At 45.8% G+C, this 18,179-nt stretch overlaps 1 protein-coding gene across 1 annotated transcript in view; it reads right to left on the bottom strand.

The window, feature by feature from the left end:
- Positions 1–18,179, bottom strand: part of HHAT (hedgehog acyltransferase) — a 137,110-nt gene that overhangs the window by 69,233 nt on the left and 49,698 nt on the right. The window contains exon 10 of the mRNA XM_061478850.1: positions 2,675–2,876. Coding sequence (XP_061334834.1) covers positions 2,675–2,876 — 202 coding nt within the window. The remainder of the gene's footprint in view (positions 1–2,674; positions 2,877–18,179) is intronic.

Genomic DNA, 18,179 nt, shown 5'->3' with positions numbered 1-18,179 from the left:
ATAAAGCTCCCAGATATGCCTTGGCTTATGATGCTCAGCATTTATTGCTGCTTTATAGACAATGTTTTAATGAAAAGATGGTAATTCAGATCTAATTTACTGATAGCTAACAAGTAATCTTTAGGGGAAAGAAGATACACAACTCACTGAAACACAGAAGCTCACAGCAGCCTAAGCTGAAAAGTACACAAGAAGGAACACGAGCTGAAATCAGGAAGCCAGCCCTGGTTTGCAGCCAGCGCAAGTGAAGTTTCAGCTCCAACCTTCTGGGTCAGGATATTTAGCGTTTTCAGTAAATATTACTCATGCCACGTTGTTCACTCTGGCTCAACATGCCTGAGATGACATTTAAAACCTGCCGGACTGCTACAGGAGTGTTAGCTACCCGTGTTGCGCTGGGTTTCGAGTGCCGAGATTTAAACTACCAGAAAATCTGCAGCAATATAGGGTCCAATTCTTTTTATATATATTCTTAGTCAGCACAAGGATTCAGTGAAGGACTAGACTCAAATGTGCTTCCTTTAGATTTCTGTATCTTCCTGTGGCTACAGAATTAACCCAATACAGTGGGGGAAAAAGGGGAAGCAGTTTTGATACAATTATTGTCATCCTTTGGGATCAATTCCATTTTAAGCCCAGCAAGATTAAAATACAACTTACTCTTTGAGCTTTTCTTAACTAGATTTTACTGATTAAACATCTGCTGCTCAACTCAATTATGGAACTCAACATGAACACCCATAGATGAGGAGGTCTGGGGAACAGAAGGGGTTAAAAGAAGCAGAAACCTGGGCTTTGTGTGTTCTTCAGAAACTCATCTGCTATTCTGAGGACAAAAGTGAACTTTCCTTTTTAAAAACAGCCTGCAAGAGCAAACAGAGCAAGGGAGCGAAGCACAAGAATGCAAAGGATTTCACCTGGCCAAGAGATAAAATGCGAATGCCACATCACCTCTTGACAGGGAAGGGTCAAAGTCCAACTGCTAGTCTGCTCCCCAGTCTCAGCGCTCAAGAAGTCAATGGGTATTTGTTCTAAGTGTGAGGAGAGAGTATGCAAAGACTGGAGCTCATGTTGCTGGAGAGAAACCTTCAAGGCACAAGGCAAACCAAGCATGATTCAACCGCAACTGAATGCAGGAAGATCTGCCTAATGGGTAATGCAGATGCCAAACCATTCATATTACAAATACTGGTGTCAGAAAGAGTTCAGGGAAAGATGGGAACGTGTCTTCTAAGGAAGGCCTGCAGCCATGTTTCCAAAGAGAAACAGGAAAGAAGGAGACATGGAAGACGTGGGATAGGCCCTTAACACTGGATGAAAACAAAGGGGAAGGGTAAAAGGCATTTGGTTCATTGTTAGGGAATTCATTTACACAAGAAAGAGCCCTACTGCCAGCATATAATTACAACTATGCTTTAGAAATTAATCCAACACATCTAACCTCCCCCTCATAATGCAACATCCTTCCCATTTCTATGGAATTTAAGCACTTAATCAAGAGTTCTTTTAAAATTTCTGATACAGTGACATCAAATACAAAGAGCCTCAACACTCGGATTTCCTCACAGCTGCAGGCCTGAAAAACTATGCTGTCTTCCAGACCAGAGGCAAATGTATGCAGCTGAAGCTCCCTTTCACCCTAGAGGGAGGATTAATGGGTCTGATAAACTCATTCTCTAGGAAGGAAAAAAGCTGCTTCCAGACTGTCGCTGAATTCATAGTGATGGCCAGTTGGATGACACAAGCTAGCACTGGCTGTTATTAGCAACTAAATGACTTTGCTCTATCAGTTGCCACACATGGGATGCCACAACAGTGAAAACTGAGATGGGCAGGAGGGACAACAAGCAGAATTACTTGAGCATCAGGACTTTATCAGGCTGCAGAGTGAGTCACCACCACCACCATCACATTATATAGGAAAACAAATTATGTGCACTTATCACTACTAAGGAAGCAAGACACAGGAATTACTTATCCTTACAAAGTCATTAGAAGATCTGGGATTTAAGGGTGAGCAAACCTGCAGACTAAAAGGACCCTCAAGATTAAAAACACTGTGTTTTGCACATGCCTGGGCTTCAAGGACAGTTTTGTCCTTTGGAAGTGACATCATGAAGGTCAAAATTATAAATATCAGAGGCCTTTAAAGCAAAATAATATTTTCATTACTTGGCTCTTGAGTGGCGTAAGATTTCCCAGTGTAAGCTTGTTCCCAGATGCAAGCAGCTGCTCCATATGTATTTGTCCAGGAAACACATGGTTAGAAATACATACTCCTAATTTTAGTGAAGATGACTATTTTAAGGGCATCCTGAGTGAAATCCAAATACAAATGTTAAAACTGGCTTCTGTTCAGGCAATGTGACAAGCAGCTTCTTACAGCAGGACTGCAGAGGAAGCTTTTAAGACCGTATTCCAGCATTTTATTTGCTGGTACTTTGCAGAATTCTAGTTACATGGCTTTCCTTAAACACTGAGGGTGGGCAAGGGAATGCTAACTCTTAGCTGTTATCTGCAACTTCTAATCTAGACGGAATCAAACTAGCAGCCAGAAACTTCAGAGGAGCACGGAAACAAGAACACGGCAGGGGGTTGGAACGAGATGATCCTAAGGTCCTTTCCAACCCTAACCATTCTACGATTCTATGAAATGAAGAAAGATTCAACTTACAATTAAATCTTGAATAGGTGAAATAGAAAGTATCTTCCTGATGCCACTTTCCACAATTACTCCAAGCCAGTTCAGTGCTCCCCAGTACCACAGGTAGCTCTGCCCTCCGTGCCAGTAGCTGACAAAGGCAAAAGTGAGGGCTGTGGAGAAGAGTGTTCCCAGCAGACTGGACTGAGATCCTCCCATTGGAACATAGATGTACCTGTAGGGGAAACAACAGATCAGTGGCATTATTTGGGGATTTCACATAAATCTGGGAAGAACGACAGCTACAGAACAGATCTGCTATTTTGTGGCATAAAGAGAGAATCTGAACAATTACCTGACATTCTCCGTTTACCTGCCCTAGTTTCTCCAAAGCTGTAGACTGCTTTACAAAGTATGTGCACGTACCATTTGGTGAAGAGACAATTTTGTAGTCACAGGAACTCCGTATTAGGCAAATACCTATCATAAACCATTCTCAAGTGCGAAAGACAAATGTTCAGGTCTTTCAACTGCAGTAGTTGTAAGTTAACTCCTATACACACAGAAATTACATGTAGTCTTAATGTGAGGGTGCTGAGGCGCTGGCACAGGGTGCCCAGAGAAGCTGTGGCTGCCCCATCCCTGGCAGTGCTCAAGGCCAGGTCGGACACAGGGGCTTGGAGCAAGCTGCTCTAGTGGAAGGGGTCCCTGCCCGTGGCAGGGGGCTGGAACTGGATGAGCTTTAAGGTCCCTTCTAACCCAAACCAGTCTGGGGTTCTATGCCTGCCTAAGGACCTTCAGAGCTCATGTACCAGCCCACCCCCTGCAATCCTATATGAAGCACCCTGCACGCAATTATATTCTGTATTTAAACTAAATCCAGGATTCAGAACCTTAGTCTCTAACTGATGCTTGTAAGTGTCCAGACACCAGTGCTCGTTCAGTAAGATTACCAGAAGCAATGTCATTCTGAAAGCTGACATTGGTTTTGGGGTCACTTCTTCCTGCCTGGAGAGCTACAGCCACTCCTGGTATTTTCCAAGTAAGGCATGGCCACTCGCCAGCCAGTCACATATTTCTGTTAACACCTGGAAATCATCAGGCAACAGAGTCACCACCCAGCTGCTGGGTACCAGCAAGGAGATGAAGTCTAGGTGAACTGGTGGCGATGGTCCTCCTGAGCTGTCATTCCTCTGGCATCACGCACTGTACTCGTATTTGAGACTATTTCTGCTTGCTAAGATAATGAAAGGAAATCTTTTTGCAATGAGATTTCTATTTCTGGTTATCAGGTTTTACATTCAGAGATAAATACCAGCTTAAAAATTTAAAGGGGAAATTAATCTGAGTGCTTTATTCCTCATGTTAGGAAGTAAGAAAATTCAGTGATGGGAAAACAAACTGATGAGAGTGACTAAAACCTAAACAGAAGAGTCATTAAAAAAAAACCAACTCTCAAATTGTCCCATTTCTCTATAAGCCAAACATCAACACAGCACTTCAGCCTGCTACAGGGAGCATGCGATTACGTTTATAGCCATTTTCGGTACCAGTGTGCTTTTTACTAGGCATATGAAAATAAACAGAAATTAAGATCAATAGTTTTCATTTCTGTTGTGCCTTTCTTCCCCCTCTCCTCCCTATGTTCTCCTCAGGTCTACTCTTTTCTCAGCACATAGATATCAAGACAAACTGACACAATCGTGCCTTCTTGACACAAGGGCACTAACTGCCCTCAGGCAGCATGCTCTGCCCTCCCTGGTTAGTGCATTCCCACCATTTCAGTAGCTATCAAGGCCTGATGGATGTTGAATGACTTCTCTCAGCCAGGGTGAAGAGCAGTTCTGCATGCGCCTGTGGGGTTTGTGCAGGAAAAAAGTGGGAAAACCCCATTACCACATCACAGAACACATCAGGAGCAAACCTACTTCTTGCCTCACTATCCACCTTGTGATCCACTTCCTACCTCCCCCATATCCACGCGTGCACACACGCTTGCATGGGCAGTCCTGTGGATAAGTAACAGGCAGCTCAGCGTGCAGCCAGGGACACAACCTGCCTCCACGCCTGGCACTTTGGGCTCTGACAGAATCCAAGCTGGCCTGCAAAAGAACCACCACAAGAGCCCTTGTTGTTACAGAAATGCGTTTTGCTTTCTCCATCTGACCATCAGAATCTTCCCAACGTTTTTCCTTCTTCTTGACACTACCATCTACCTGCAAGCTATGCCCCAGTCCCTCTGTACCCTGACTGCAAACTCAGGGTTTACACAGAGAGGTTGCTGGAGAACACACGGATCTGCTGCACCACATGCAGCACAGCATTACATAAATATCTCATGTTAAGCTTCCACGCAGCAGTTAAGACTATTCCCATCTCTAATCACAGAAAATCCACAGAGAAGCTCAAAACGCCCATTTCAGGGACTATGAGGACATAAAAGTCATCACGGCTCCTCATGGCAGACTACCACAACTCAAAGGGACACCCTCCTAGCAGAATTTAACAGCTCACAAGCAGATTACACATGTACCATCGATGTGCAGGAAAGGCAGGCAATGGCCCAAAGACGGATAAACGAAGGAAAGCAATAAAGTGTTTTTTAAAGAGAAAAGGGTGTCAAGGCAAGTAGAGTTGAGGATGATCATTGGTCACATCCCTCCAGGTTATTTGGGAGGGATGGGTAACACTGGTGCCCCTTACAAGCCGCAGAAATTACAGACAGGAAGATCAGACCTACGGAAGATGCTTAGCATCAGAAAATGCAGGCTGAGAGTATCTAAAGATAAAGCATCGACTTATGGGATCTACAGTCAATTCCTACCAGAACTCCAGAGGTGAAAGAACAGACATTTCTAGGCAGGCTGTCGGAGAGGAACTCGGGAACACCTTAGGCCAGGCTTTGCCAACCACTCCTAGGCTGGCTAGACCTCACGTCGTCAGAAGAAAAAGTTGCGCATATTAGATGGAGAGAAGAGAATGGGGAAGAGAACTCTGTGCACATTAAATATCTCACAACATCTGGGAGATATAAATACAGACAAATACTGAGAGAATGCTATGCATAGTAAGAATTACCTGAAGACACACACAGACACACCTGACCCGAGTACCTGTCCTTAGCCTTTCCCTGGCAACGATGCTGCCAGCCTGTCCCATATTTCCACAGACTCCATTCTGATTTCAACCCAAAACTTACATGCTATTAAACAGGCTGCTTTCACAAGCCAAGCATAACCTGGTGGGTCTGCCTTTTAGTCCCCCGTCCAGCAGCTTCAATCAGCTTCTCCACAGCCAGCAAGCTGTTCCACTTACACAACTGATCTTAATTTTAGCTCGCTAAGTGAACATTTGAGAATTGGATTAAATACGTAAATGGTACCATTTAAATCCCTACAGTAATGCAAACACAAACATAATAGCTGAGGTATTTAAAAGTGACATTTACTTACAAAGCATAACTTTTCAATCCAATAACCATTTTGTTAGTTTTCTTGAAGTGGGAATCTAGAGAACAATCACAGGAGAGCTGGCAATCATGCCCTGGGAAAACACAGCTTTTCTTTTAATGACATTTACATTACCAAGATTTTACTCTAAGAACTTCAGAAAAACACTAAGAGGAGCATTTATAACCAGGGAAGAATCGCTCTAAAGGGCTTTTATTCCTCCAGGCCTCAATACACTGCTTCTACTTCCCCATGCACGCAATTTTAACCATATTTAAATCTTGAAGTGCAAGTAAAGCACCTGTTTGAATGGAGTTCTGTGCAGGGGCTGCCTTCAACACTTGCTTCCATTTCTTCCTCGGAGGAAGCCATGATTTTTGTTCCTCTCTCCTTAGCTATTGCTCTTGCAACGTCTTGTCCAGAACCAGGTGAAATGTGGATTTGTTTGTAACGGCAAGCTTCCTGTAAATCAAATCAGCTCCTGAGCTGTGTTTTGTTTCAGGGCACAAATTTGATGCCTGAAATGCCAACGCCTCTCTACATTTCTGAGCATTCAAGGGTTAACCATACTGTGTAGAGCTGGACAGCAGAAGAGCCAACAGAGGAAACATTAAAAGAGCACCACTAAAGTCTTCCATCTCACATCCCAACAACAGCCGTCGCCTGAGGTTCTCGACCTCAAGTGAGGGTGCCCATTTGTGGATGTGCATACAACGAAAGTGACCCTTTCAGTGGATAAAAAGTTCTTCATCATCAGCTGTGAAAGCAATGCTCAGCATGAGCCTGAACAGCTTTGAGGATAAACAGCCAAGTTTCCACTCATGTTGTTACCCAAATTATCCCAAGGACTGTCACCACAAAAGAGATCTGATTGAAACGGAAAGCGTGGCAGGACACAGGGTGAGAACCAGAGGGGAATTCCCTCTACAGCTGGGGCTGGGCTACTTCCATTTAGTCCTTTTTAATCCTGTGTTTTCTTCTTGTGGCCCCTGACTTCAAACTTCTTCTCTGCTGCACCATAAAAAGATCTCAGGCCGGGTTCTACAAATTTACGCTTCTGGGTGAGCTCTTAAGACTCCCGTTTTGTCAGTTTGAGCTCTCACTGACTTGGATGGAGCTACAGAGGGCAGAAATAAAGCACACCTCTAAGCCTTTGCAAGACTGCGTCCTACATGACAGGCTTGGGGAAGAGTGGCTGGAAGGCTGCCCATGGAAAAGGAGCTGGGGGTGCCCATTGATGGAGCTCAATATGAGCCACCTTGTGCCCAGGCAGCCAAGAAGGGCAACAGCAGCAGTGTGGCAGCAGGGCCAGGGCAGTGACTGTGCCCCTGCACTGGGCACTGGAGGCTGCACCTCAAATCCTGTGTTCAGCTCTGAGCCCCTCGCTGCAGGAGAGACATTGAGGTGCTGGAGAGGGGCCAGAGAAGGGCACCGGAGCTGGTGCAGGCCCTGGAGCCCAAGTGTGATGGGGAAGGGCTGAGGGACCTGGGGGGTTCAGGCTGGGGAAGAGAAGGCTCAGGGGGGACCTGATGGCTCCCTACAAGTGCCTGCCAGGAGGATGGAGCCAGGAGGGGCTGGGGTCTGCTCCCAAGGAACAAGGGATGGGACAAGAGGAAACGGCCTCAAGCTGCCCCAGGGCAGGTTTAGATGGAGCTGAGGAACAATTCCTGCCCCAGAGGGTGCTCAGGCATTGGAACAGGCTGCCCAGGGCAGGGCTGCAGTCCCCGTCCCTGCAAGTGTTCACACAGCGTGGAGATGAGGCCTCAGTGCCATGGGTTAGGGGTGGCCTTGGCAGTGCTGGGGAACGGTTGGACTGGGTGAGCTTAAAGGGCTTTTCCAGCCTGGTTGATTCTGATTCCACGAATAAATCCAGTTTCAATCACAGAAACATCTCCCGTAAACGTGACTTTAAAGGCTGAGCCTCACGAATTTGCACCTGAAGTAAAAGAAATAACCAGAGGTATTTGGAATACCATGGGAAAAACTTCTAATAGAAGAGATTCTTACTGTGAAAGTCAAGCTTTTTCCAAGGTGCAATAACTTTGCTGGGCTGTTGGCACAGCGGTTTAAGCTCTGTCAGGTCCTCTCACCTCCCCAGCTTAATGCAGTGTTTAGAGGCACTTTGAGAAACGCAGACCCTTTAAAATCCCGAAGCTAATGCTGGCTCTAGGCAAGCCTTGCTAAAGTAGCTCAAAAAGGTTTAATGAGAAATTAAGGCCATTTGGGTTACAAAGCATTAATGAGAATATTCACATGCAAGAACACTGGGCTTTACAAATACGACCTGAACTGGGGTCCCCCTCCCAGTTGCTAGCATGCTTCCCAGCAAAGACCGAGCGTGCTGCTCCCTACTGAAATCTGAGATGTGTTCATTGGATGTTTCTTTCCTTGCATTCAACACAAAAAACGATCCAAGTCCCTACGTCAAGGGACAGGTAACTGGTGAACACTGAACACATCATTTTGAATTCACTCTTCCAGGGGAGGTCATGTTTGCAGAGATTCATTAAATTCAAATGGAATTCTAATGGAAATCGTAACGCTTCCTTTTAATAGGAAGAGTTTCATTCCTGATGGAGCGCTGCGTTCAGTTTTCTCCCAGCCACATCTAGGAAAGCAAGGCTACCGGCACGCGCGTGCACTCAAACACAGAGCTATCAGTCAGCTGCCTTTGATCCCAGTGGAAATGGGAGAGGCTCCCGATGATCAAAGTGCCCCAAGACTGGTTAAATCATTAAGTCCAAACCAGGGCCCCAGGCGTAGTGCTGAGGGTAGGAGCCTAAATGTTAGCTAACAGATTCCCAAAAGAGCCTTAAGTGCCTACAGCTCAGTTCCTGGGTGGGAAGGGGCTGTGTCCCCAGGTGATGGAGCAGGAAGCAGGCACCTCCTGCCTCCTTCCACGAGGAGCCTGCAAGGCTCCCTGGAGCTGTTCTGAACATCACTCCCCTGAGGGGCCCAATCCATTCCAGCTACTCTCAATGCACTTACCGTGCACTTACTGTGCTGGTAAGACCTAAGGGCAGCAGCGCAGGAATGGAGCTGCGTGCCTTTGAAAACCTGGCTGGAGGAGGCACCTATTAATAGCACTGTCACCCTTGGCTTATAACACGGTAGAGGTCAGGCTCTTTGCCAGGGAGACCAACGTATCTTGTCTCCCAGAGGAGTGCTCCAGCTCCCTGTTACCAGGCTGCCACCGGGCAGAAAAGAAAACGAGATTCAGAAAGTGAGTATGCAGGAAAGCTCCAGCTCTGCAGCTAGGGCATAACCCAGAGGCACAGAGACCCCAGCCCTGCTTTCTGCACCAGGAGTTGCTCACTCTGCCCAAAGAACCATTACACAAAACGGAGAAGCAACACCATGCATTAAAGGATTATCTTTCCCCCCTCATTTTCTTTACTTCTCCTGACTCCGACACTTAAGGGCCCAGCTCAAAATTCAGAGCTCTGTATATACCTGCACCAGAGGCCGCATCGGCATCATTTGCCCACACAAATAAAGCCTTTGCAGCAAATCTTTTCCCTTGCCATCTGCATGCATGCATTCACCACAGCACATTTTACAGCAGGTTTCAACTACAGCTAAAGCAAGAGACCACCTCTTCCTGTGCTCGTGACTGCACATATTGAACTATTTGTGGCTGAGGTAGTGAAAAACTGTCAGGTACATGTCATTTGTTGCTTTGTCCATGTCAAGAATGAAGCACTACATTTTCTTCCCCCTCTTAGAAAGCCACTACTAATTCCATAAGTGTAACGCATAAGCTATTTGGCCATCCTGCTGACGTTCGTATGCCAGGTGCATCAGCCAAAACGCAGATCCATCTGCATCTTACCTTCAGATACTTAAAATACTCATCACTGTGCGCTTAACAGCTACCTTTTCCAGCCCACCTGTGCCCAAGGAGTGCACGAAATGTAGTCACTACAAGAGAATCTCTAGTATTTTCCTTACTAAAATGTTTCTCCTTAGACACAAGGGGATGAAGCTGAACAGCCCTTGCAGTTTGCTAGGTAACAGAGAAGACTCTCTAACCCTCACAGATTCCTTCGTGGACAGCTTGATGAGTCTTTTGCATTTGCACATCACTTTGTGCACACGCATGTCAAAAGGCCAGACCAGATTTTCTTTTACTGCCAACAAGATTTTCTTTATCAGTCGATGGATAGGGATCTGTGCTCTGTGCTCATCTTCATAGGGTACCTTTTGCACCAAGCCCCCTCTGCTCCAACCCTAAAACCAGCCAAACCCAACCTCTTCACTATTTGAGGCCTGAAGAATCAAAGATGTTTCAATCCTTCCATGGTTGCTCACTGCTATTTCAAGATAAGAAAGCAGTGAATAATGGCGTGTTTGTATTTCTTTTTCTGTGTGGGTTCACATACAGGCTTTGGCTGGATGCTGCTCTGGTTTGTGGAGTTTGTGGATGAACGGATGCTTAGTAGAGCAGCAAGACAAAAATCAATTCTTTCACCACTAACCTTGTCTGGAGGTTGGACTGACAGAGTGAACTGGACTCATTTCTTCCTGTCTCAATGCGATTTTATTTTGTTCAACTTCCAGAAGATGCTCATTAAACGACTGCCATTTTAATGTTAAAAAGAACGTCTCCTACATTACGACCTCTTCATTCTAAAAGTCTGCTACCCCGTGCAAGATACAATGGCTTTCTTGTATCCCATCCTGGTCAGAATAGCTGGCCAGAATTCGGACCTGCCTGGCCAGTTTTACTCTTCTAAGCATTCCTGTATAAGAACTCCTCCTATGCTCCCCTAATCAATTTATATTTCTAGTTCCATACTGACTGAGAAGTAATCGTATCCATAAGGTGGAGAAAGCATCAAGAAAAACAGTGCAAACTAAACCCAACATCCATCAAACCTGCCAGTTACACCCTCTCCTGAGCACATGCACAGTACTAACTTTGCTGCTAAGCACCGAGGTGTCACTGGTAAGCTTAGGTTCTATTTAAACAACAAATATACTGACACCGTTCTCTGTATCTCACACTCTTTTCTGTGCCTTTATGGGACAAGTGAGCATATGACAGAGCCTCCTGAGGTAATCCCTCTTGGATAGTTGTTCTTCCCTCACCTCTCCTTTGAGCCAGAAAGCACAAGCTGCTGGGGCTACTCCTGAGACCCCAGCAGGTCATGGCTTTCCTGCTCCTGCCTGGCAGTAAGGAGAACCCAGCAGTAAGGCTGGAATCAAAGGATCTGATCCCAGACTCATTTAAGCATCTCCAGTCTCCCTTTAAAGCTACAGGGAACAGCATAAAGCCAGCTGTTAAGAGCTGGCGTTAAAACCCTGAGAGCATCCACTGCTGGCAGAAGGATGAGGATTTTAGGTGAGGCTGCTGCCTCTGGGAGCAGGAGGCGATTTTTAGCTCCTAATGTAACAAGAACAAAGAGCGGACACAAGCAAATGCAGGCAACATTTAAATTGTAAATTGAGCCCTCAGTTCCGTAATACACATTTCTTAACTACCATAACCCGTGCGAGCAAAAGGATCTTTGCACAGGGTCAGTGTTCTTCTTTGCTAGCTGTTACGTGAGCAAGAAAACCCGTTTAGTTACCATACAGCATTTTTCAACCTTGTTAATGGAGTCTAATGTTACATAGGAGTACATTGTGGGAAGGAAGCCTAGCTGCGACTCTTTGTTTTGCTGAGTAGGTAGTGTTTAAACCAACGGTAAGTGCATTCTTCCTCGTCCCTCATGCACCTTTGCTCTGCTTGTGAACGTTCTGAAGGAAAACAGCAATACAAAACACCGCCACGCTGCTCCATTCTAACGCCGAAAGGTGAGATTATCGAGAAAATGTATTTATGACCAATCTTTTGTGAACAAAACACGCAGCCAATACTTTGTGTACGCTCCAAAGACAAAGGAAGTACGGGCCGAGTCCTCCATTCAAGAAAGAGAGAGAAGGGAAAGAAAAGCCATTTATTTCCTTGATAATGGTGTTTGATACACTCTAACAATAGTCAGCCCCTTGCAGGAAAGAGCTGGTTGGCAGTGTGACACAAACATACTGCAAATAAGCTGTAACAGGTCAGACTGCTAGGAGAGAGGCAGAAGAGCCTGAGAGCGTGCAGGCTTGATACCTGCCTCTTGGGGTTTTTGCACTGGGTGCAAACAAGACAAAGGGACGGGCTGCATCACCTCTTTACTGTGTTATCTATTACCAGCAATCAATCCACATCAGTGCTGCTTTAGTTAAAATTGAAGTGGAACACAAAAACCATCCCAGCCTTATGTCAGTACCACTTCTAGTCAGGTCATTGAGATTCAGTAGTTACAACAGCGTCCTCTTCCCACATTCCTTATAGCGAGAAATAAAGCAGCAAACAGTTCTTTCCTGAATCCAAGCACCTCATCTTTTCTGTACGTAATCCTGCATGGATCAATGACACCACACAGCCTCATGAGGCTCAGGAAGACTGGCTGTACAGCATATCCACCTTCCAGCAGCAGCCTGGACAGAGAGCTTGACATGCAAGGCAAGCCTGTCCTGGCCATGCTGCAGATTTTACACCTGATGTGATGTTCTACTTAGATTTAGCATTTTGCCAGTTCAGATAAAGCCATTCTAGTACAAATGCTGTTCTGCTGTCACTGGCTCCAAGAGCCCTTCTGTGAACAAACAAGTGATTCCATAGCAATGGCATATTTAAGCTCCATTGATCCCATGTCAAGCACAGGCTCACCTCGCTTTACTGGGACAGTGTGTACACACTTAACATCAGGCATGTACTAAACCAGCATGTAGTACCCGAATCTGGTAAAGAAGCTTTCCACTTCAAAGGAGTAGTAACCAACACTCACCACTTTTCCTGTTTCTTACAGGCTCCTAGACTGCAGACACAGTATTTTTTGCACGCTGCAAACCTGCCTTTTAGTTACCATGCCTAGAGGATTCCCTCAAAACCCAAACCTTAGGATTACCAGGCATTAAATCTCAAACACACAGCCAGATCCAGCACTTGGTGTATTCAACTGTCCCACCTCTGCCTCGGAAAAGGCCACAGACTAGGACAACAGCATGACTTAGACAACACAGCAACATCAGCCCCGACACATACCCTGCATCCCTGGCTCAACGCTCACCATCTCTCATGCTTCGGCAGGAAAGCATTGGGCAGGATTTTACAGTGCGATCTCGGTTTCACCTCTGACAAAGAGGAAGACTTCCCGGCTTACTGCCAGGTAACGCTGCACTGGGCTTACCAAAGCACCACGGAGCACAGCAAGGCCTGTGCACCCCACCTACCATTCAGTTGAGTCCATGCACGTTTTTGCGTGCGCATGTGAGAGGGGAAAAAGGGCCGAGAGGAAAGCGGAGAACGTTTTACTGACAGCGCCTGACCAGTCCAGAGGCAGGCATCAAGCAGCGCCTCTCACTTCTGTGCCTCTCACTTACGTTTGCTGCTGGCAAGAGATGATCAAACACACAAAATATTCAAGTTATCAAACGTGACCAAGAGCTCTATCGTAACGAGACAGTAATTGCCTGACACGTTCACCGTCAAATGCTCGGCTTTGAGGGTTGATGATTCCAACATTAACGACAGATAAAACATGACTAAACAAATATCCAAACCTACTTTATATAGACATACAGTCCCGAAGTCTTAACCCCTACCGCACTGCACTGGGATCAGCTTCATCTAATAGTAACTGATTGAACGCATCCCTGAAAGCAAACACAGATAAGGACATAGCCAAGTGTGCTGGCACCATTTGCAAGCACCTTCTTGTTTTCATCAGCAGTTCTGCAGAAATGGAGAAAACAATATGAAAAGGGTTCTACGTGGAAACGAACTGCACCCACCGTGCTTTCTGGTCCTTTTCAGCATCTTTTTCTTCCTATGCAATTAAATGCAAGCCTTAATTTATGAAAATTAAGGCAGAGATGAAGACGGAATGGGACACAGAAATTAAGTGTATCTCCGAAATCTGCCACTTGACCCATAATGATGGAAATGGTTTTACTGCCCAGATGGTAATTATATTTTCAAATGATACCATAATTATTCCAACGCAAGTGACCTTGCCGTGTGTAGGTCTTAAGAACTGCTTGTACACTCGAAAGAGCAGATTTTAGACTGCCTGCAAGCTGAAAGTTGATTATGCTGAAAAATTGCATACCGAGAAATAATGAGCTCTGGCCCAGCGAGAATGAGCTGACTGGAAGCAACGTGAGGCACCGGTTAAAATCTGTGCAGTCCCTTTCCTTCTGCACACTTGGGAAGGGAGAGCTGCTTGCAAGGAAGATAAACTTCCACATTGCAACCACTCTCCAAAGGCATAGGAAAATACCTTTAAAGTATGCAACCTGATCTGGTAGGACTCAGCTTGTCCACATTCTCTCTTTACTGAGCTCTTCAGTAAAGCTTTCTGTACATTCAGCATGGGAAAGTTTGGTAAAGCTTCCCTTACACTGCCTGCATGAAACAGTCGTGCAAACCCATATGAAATCAGATTCCAATCAGATTAAAAGGTAAGCAAAAGAATATTTGCCAGAACTGTAACGATTACCATTGCAGATTCTATTGTTTCCATTTACATCACTCAGACACTCAGAAAGTTACACTGAACATCATCTTAACATGCTGTTTATTCTCTACATGTCGTGTGGGAGCCAGGATAGTATAGCTATTAAAAACAACACTCCAATGATTTCTGCTTGTTCCAAAGTTGTTTTCAGGCACTGGTACGTGTTCTGTGTTTTATGTGAAACAGTCTGTGCTTGTCGAACCACACGCTTGCTTGTTCTATAAAACCACTTAGCCTATCCCCATCACGCCAGCATCTGAATTCATTCTGGTACTGTATTAACAACAAAAACACACCACCAAAACCCCAGAACCACTATACCCCAGTTCATTCACTCACCACAGAGGGAATGTGTGCAATACAGCATAGCAGCGTGGCATGGAGGGAGACTATAAACACAGTTGCAAAGTGCATTTGGATAGGAACGAAGTAAGGTCTGAGAACCCTGCTCTGCCTACAGACTAAAAGGTGATTCCACGGCCCTTCGTTTGGGGAGGTGCTCACTACAAAACCACGGCTATATTGCCACAGAGAATAATCTCCTGGAAAGATCATCTTTAACCTGCACCCCGAAGGATTCATTACCTTGGAGGATGAGGGTTACTAACCCTGGTCTGCCTTCTAGAGCTTTATAATGGGCTCAAACCCTTGATCTTGACTAGCGCTTAGGAGGGCAGAAGTATAGAGAATGCAGACAAGCTCTCGCGTGCCAGTAGAAGCCCATGGCAGTGAAAACCACGCTAGAGTATTCAGTGCCAAACGGGCCACAGCATGTACATCATCCCACTGTGGTACCCAAGCTAGGAACCAAAGTTATGAGGCAGAACACTCCACAGTGTAACAATATCATTCCAATGGCACGAGACATTGTGCTGCTGAAGATAGCTTAGCTAAGGACTATCTGCATGATATAAAAAGCAATCAGTGAAAAATCCCTGCACAAAATCAAGCAGTGCTGCCCTAGAATCCAGTTCCAAACCCTACCCTGTCCTCCCCTGACTCTTGAGTTGTATGAGCTAGTAATTGGCTGCACCAAAGGAGGAAATTGCTTATTATATTACCCATTATACTTCTGTAACTATGTATGAAAATAGGGATGCCATCTATGGATATGAAACGTAGCATAATGACAGCCTATAAACATACTATTTCACTGGAGAAAAAAACAAAGATGACAAGGAGGCTGTAAACAACCTAAATCAATCTGCTGCAGGGATACTAAGAACCATCCTCAAAGTCACCCTTCCAGGGGTAAAACCAATCATTCATCGTTTGTAACTGGATCTAAAACACTTATCCTGGAGGTAGGAAAACATGAAACACCTTCTACTGACAGAATGAGCAGAGCTTGCCCCTATGATCCTCCCAAACCAGCCACTGCACTAACAGCAAACAACCTGCATGAACCCTATGGAGCCTCGCTTACATCTTCAGTGTTTCATATGCATTGGATGCTTATACATTGCTCAACACAGGGATTTGTAGAGAAACTCTGAACTGTTCACCAGGATATAGGAACACTTCCCCTAGGGTATCACAGAAAACACGGGGACTTAACAAATGCTTCCAGAACAGCCACCACAATGCCACATCCGCTGTCCCTCAATGCTACACCCGCTGCAGCTCCCTACATGGAAGATAATGAGGTGGAATTGTGGAAAGTCAGAAACCAGACTGGGAAGAATGACCCACTGTCACGGAGCAGACACTGGGATGAGCTGGAATTGCTGCCCACCTTTACTGCTGTTGTTGTTTTAATCACAGAACAGTCTGCGTTGGAAAGGACCTCAAAGCTCACCCAGCTCCAACCCGCTGCCACGGGCAGGGACCCCTTCCACTGGAGCAGCTTGCTCCAAGCCCCTGTGTCCAACCTGGCCTTGAACGCTGCCATCATCAAGAACTATTTTGAGACAGTGGCTAGATAAGGGCACCACAGCACTAAGCAGACCAGCTAAGGGGCAAAACCAAAAGCTGAGGGGCAGAAATGATAAAGGCTAGAAAAAAAACCCAGCTGACTGAGAATGAGGAAAAGAGAAAGACAGAGATTAAGTGATCAGGTGTTTTAAAGAGACAGCGAATGAATTTACCCACTACCCTCAAAATCCCAAGCTGTTACATGCACTGGAACAGGTTCTGCTAAAGAATTCAAGTTGGTTTAAGAGGCAGAGATAGAGCAGCTATCAGAGGAACACAAGCTACAGAAGCAGCTTAAAGTAACTCGCGCTGCAACGGAAAAGTCACCTCAGTGCTATGATACAAAACTACAGTTTTCAGTGATTTTCCTTGGCAGTTTTCCTTTTTCAAGCCAAAAGCCTCAAAACCTGTTTTGTCTCAGGCAAAATTTGGGACTGACAGCAAGGAGGCACAAGATGATAATGCCTGGCTGTGTAGAATTCTCTATCATGTAAACATGCTGTAATCCTATTTCTTGTCCACAAGCAAAGGCTTCTGCATCCCATTTTCTGCAATTCTAGTCAGTAGATGTACACGATGCAAAGAAGACGTTAGCAAATTTTCATCGTGTAGCAGAAAATGATGATTGGTCCCAAGTTTTCTGTAATACTAAGTGCCTCAGTGAAAACAGCCTATTTCAACATGGAGAATTTCAGCTAATTCTGTAAACACATCAAAAGTAGGATATTGAAGCTACAGTTCTTAAACCCAGGGTAAGGCACTTTATAGGCATCTCTACTATTTAATAGTATAAATAGGCAGAGGGCTTGGAAAAGTCTAAGAAAGGGAAGTATGATTATAAAAGAAAACCCTCCATATAACTAATTTACATTCATGCCAGGGCAGTGATTGTCCCCTGTGCTGTGCACTGGTGAGGCTGCACCCTGAATCCTGTGTTCAGCTCTGGGCCCCTCACTACAAGAGAGACATTGAGGAGCTGGAGAGGGGCCAGAGAAGGGCAGTGGAGCTGGTGCAGGGCCTGGAGCCCAAGTGTGATGGGGAACGGCTGAGGGACCTGGGGGGTTCAGTCTGGAGAAGAGAAGGCTCAGGGGGGACCTGATGGCTCCCTACAAGTGCCTGACAGGAGGATGGAGCCAGGAGGGGCTGGGCTCTGCTCCCAAGGAACAAGAGATGGGACAAGAGGAACCGGCCTCAAGCTGCCCCAGGGCAGGTTTAGATGGAGCTGAGGAACAATTCCTTCCCCAGAGGGTGCTCGGGCATTGGAACAGGCTGCCCAGGTCAGGGCTGCAGTCACCGGCCCTGCGAGTGTTCACACAGCGTGGAGACGAGGCCTCAGTGCCATGGGGCAGTGGTGGCCTTGGCAGTGCTGGGGAATGGATGGACTGGATGAGCTTAGAGGTCTTGTCCAAGCTGGCTGATTCTATGAGTCTATGCTTCACAACACGGTCACATTTAAAACATCCTTCACCTCTTTCATCTCAGTCTCTGATACATAGCGTGAAACCCTCGAGAGCCAAGCAGAGCAACCCGAGCTTGAACTCGGCGTAATTACCCAGGGAGCAGACAACGCTCATGCCAACAACTCCTTCCCCTTTCCTCCCATGGCTTCCACATTGCAGT

Source organism: Pezoporus flaviventris, unplaced genomic scaffold, assembly GCF_033815535.1.
Source record: "Pezoporus flaviventris isolate CSIRO_AGI_PZ_B2104156 unplaced genomic scaffold, CSIRO_AGI_Pfla_v1 ptg000132l, whole genome shotgun sequence".
NCBI classification, from domain to species: Eukaryota; Metazoa; Chordata; class Aves; order Psittaciformes; family Psittacidae; genus Pezoporus; species Pezoporus flaviventris.
The sequence above is the reverse complement of the archived record's forward strand: the minus strand, read 5'-3'. Positions and strand labels throughout refer to the sequence as shown.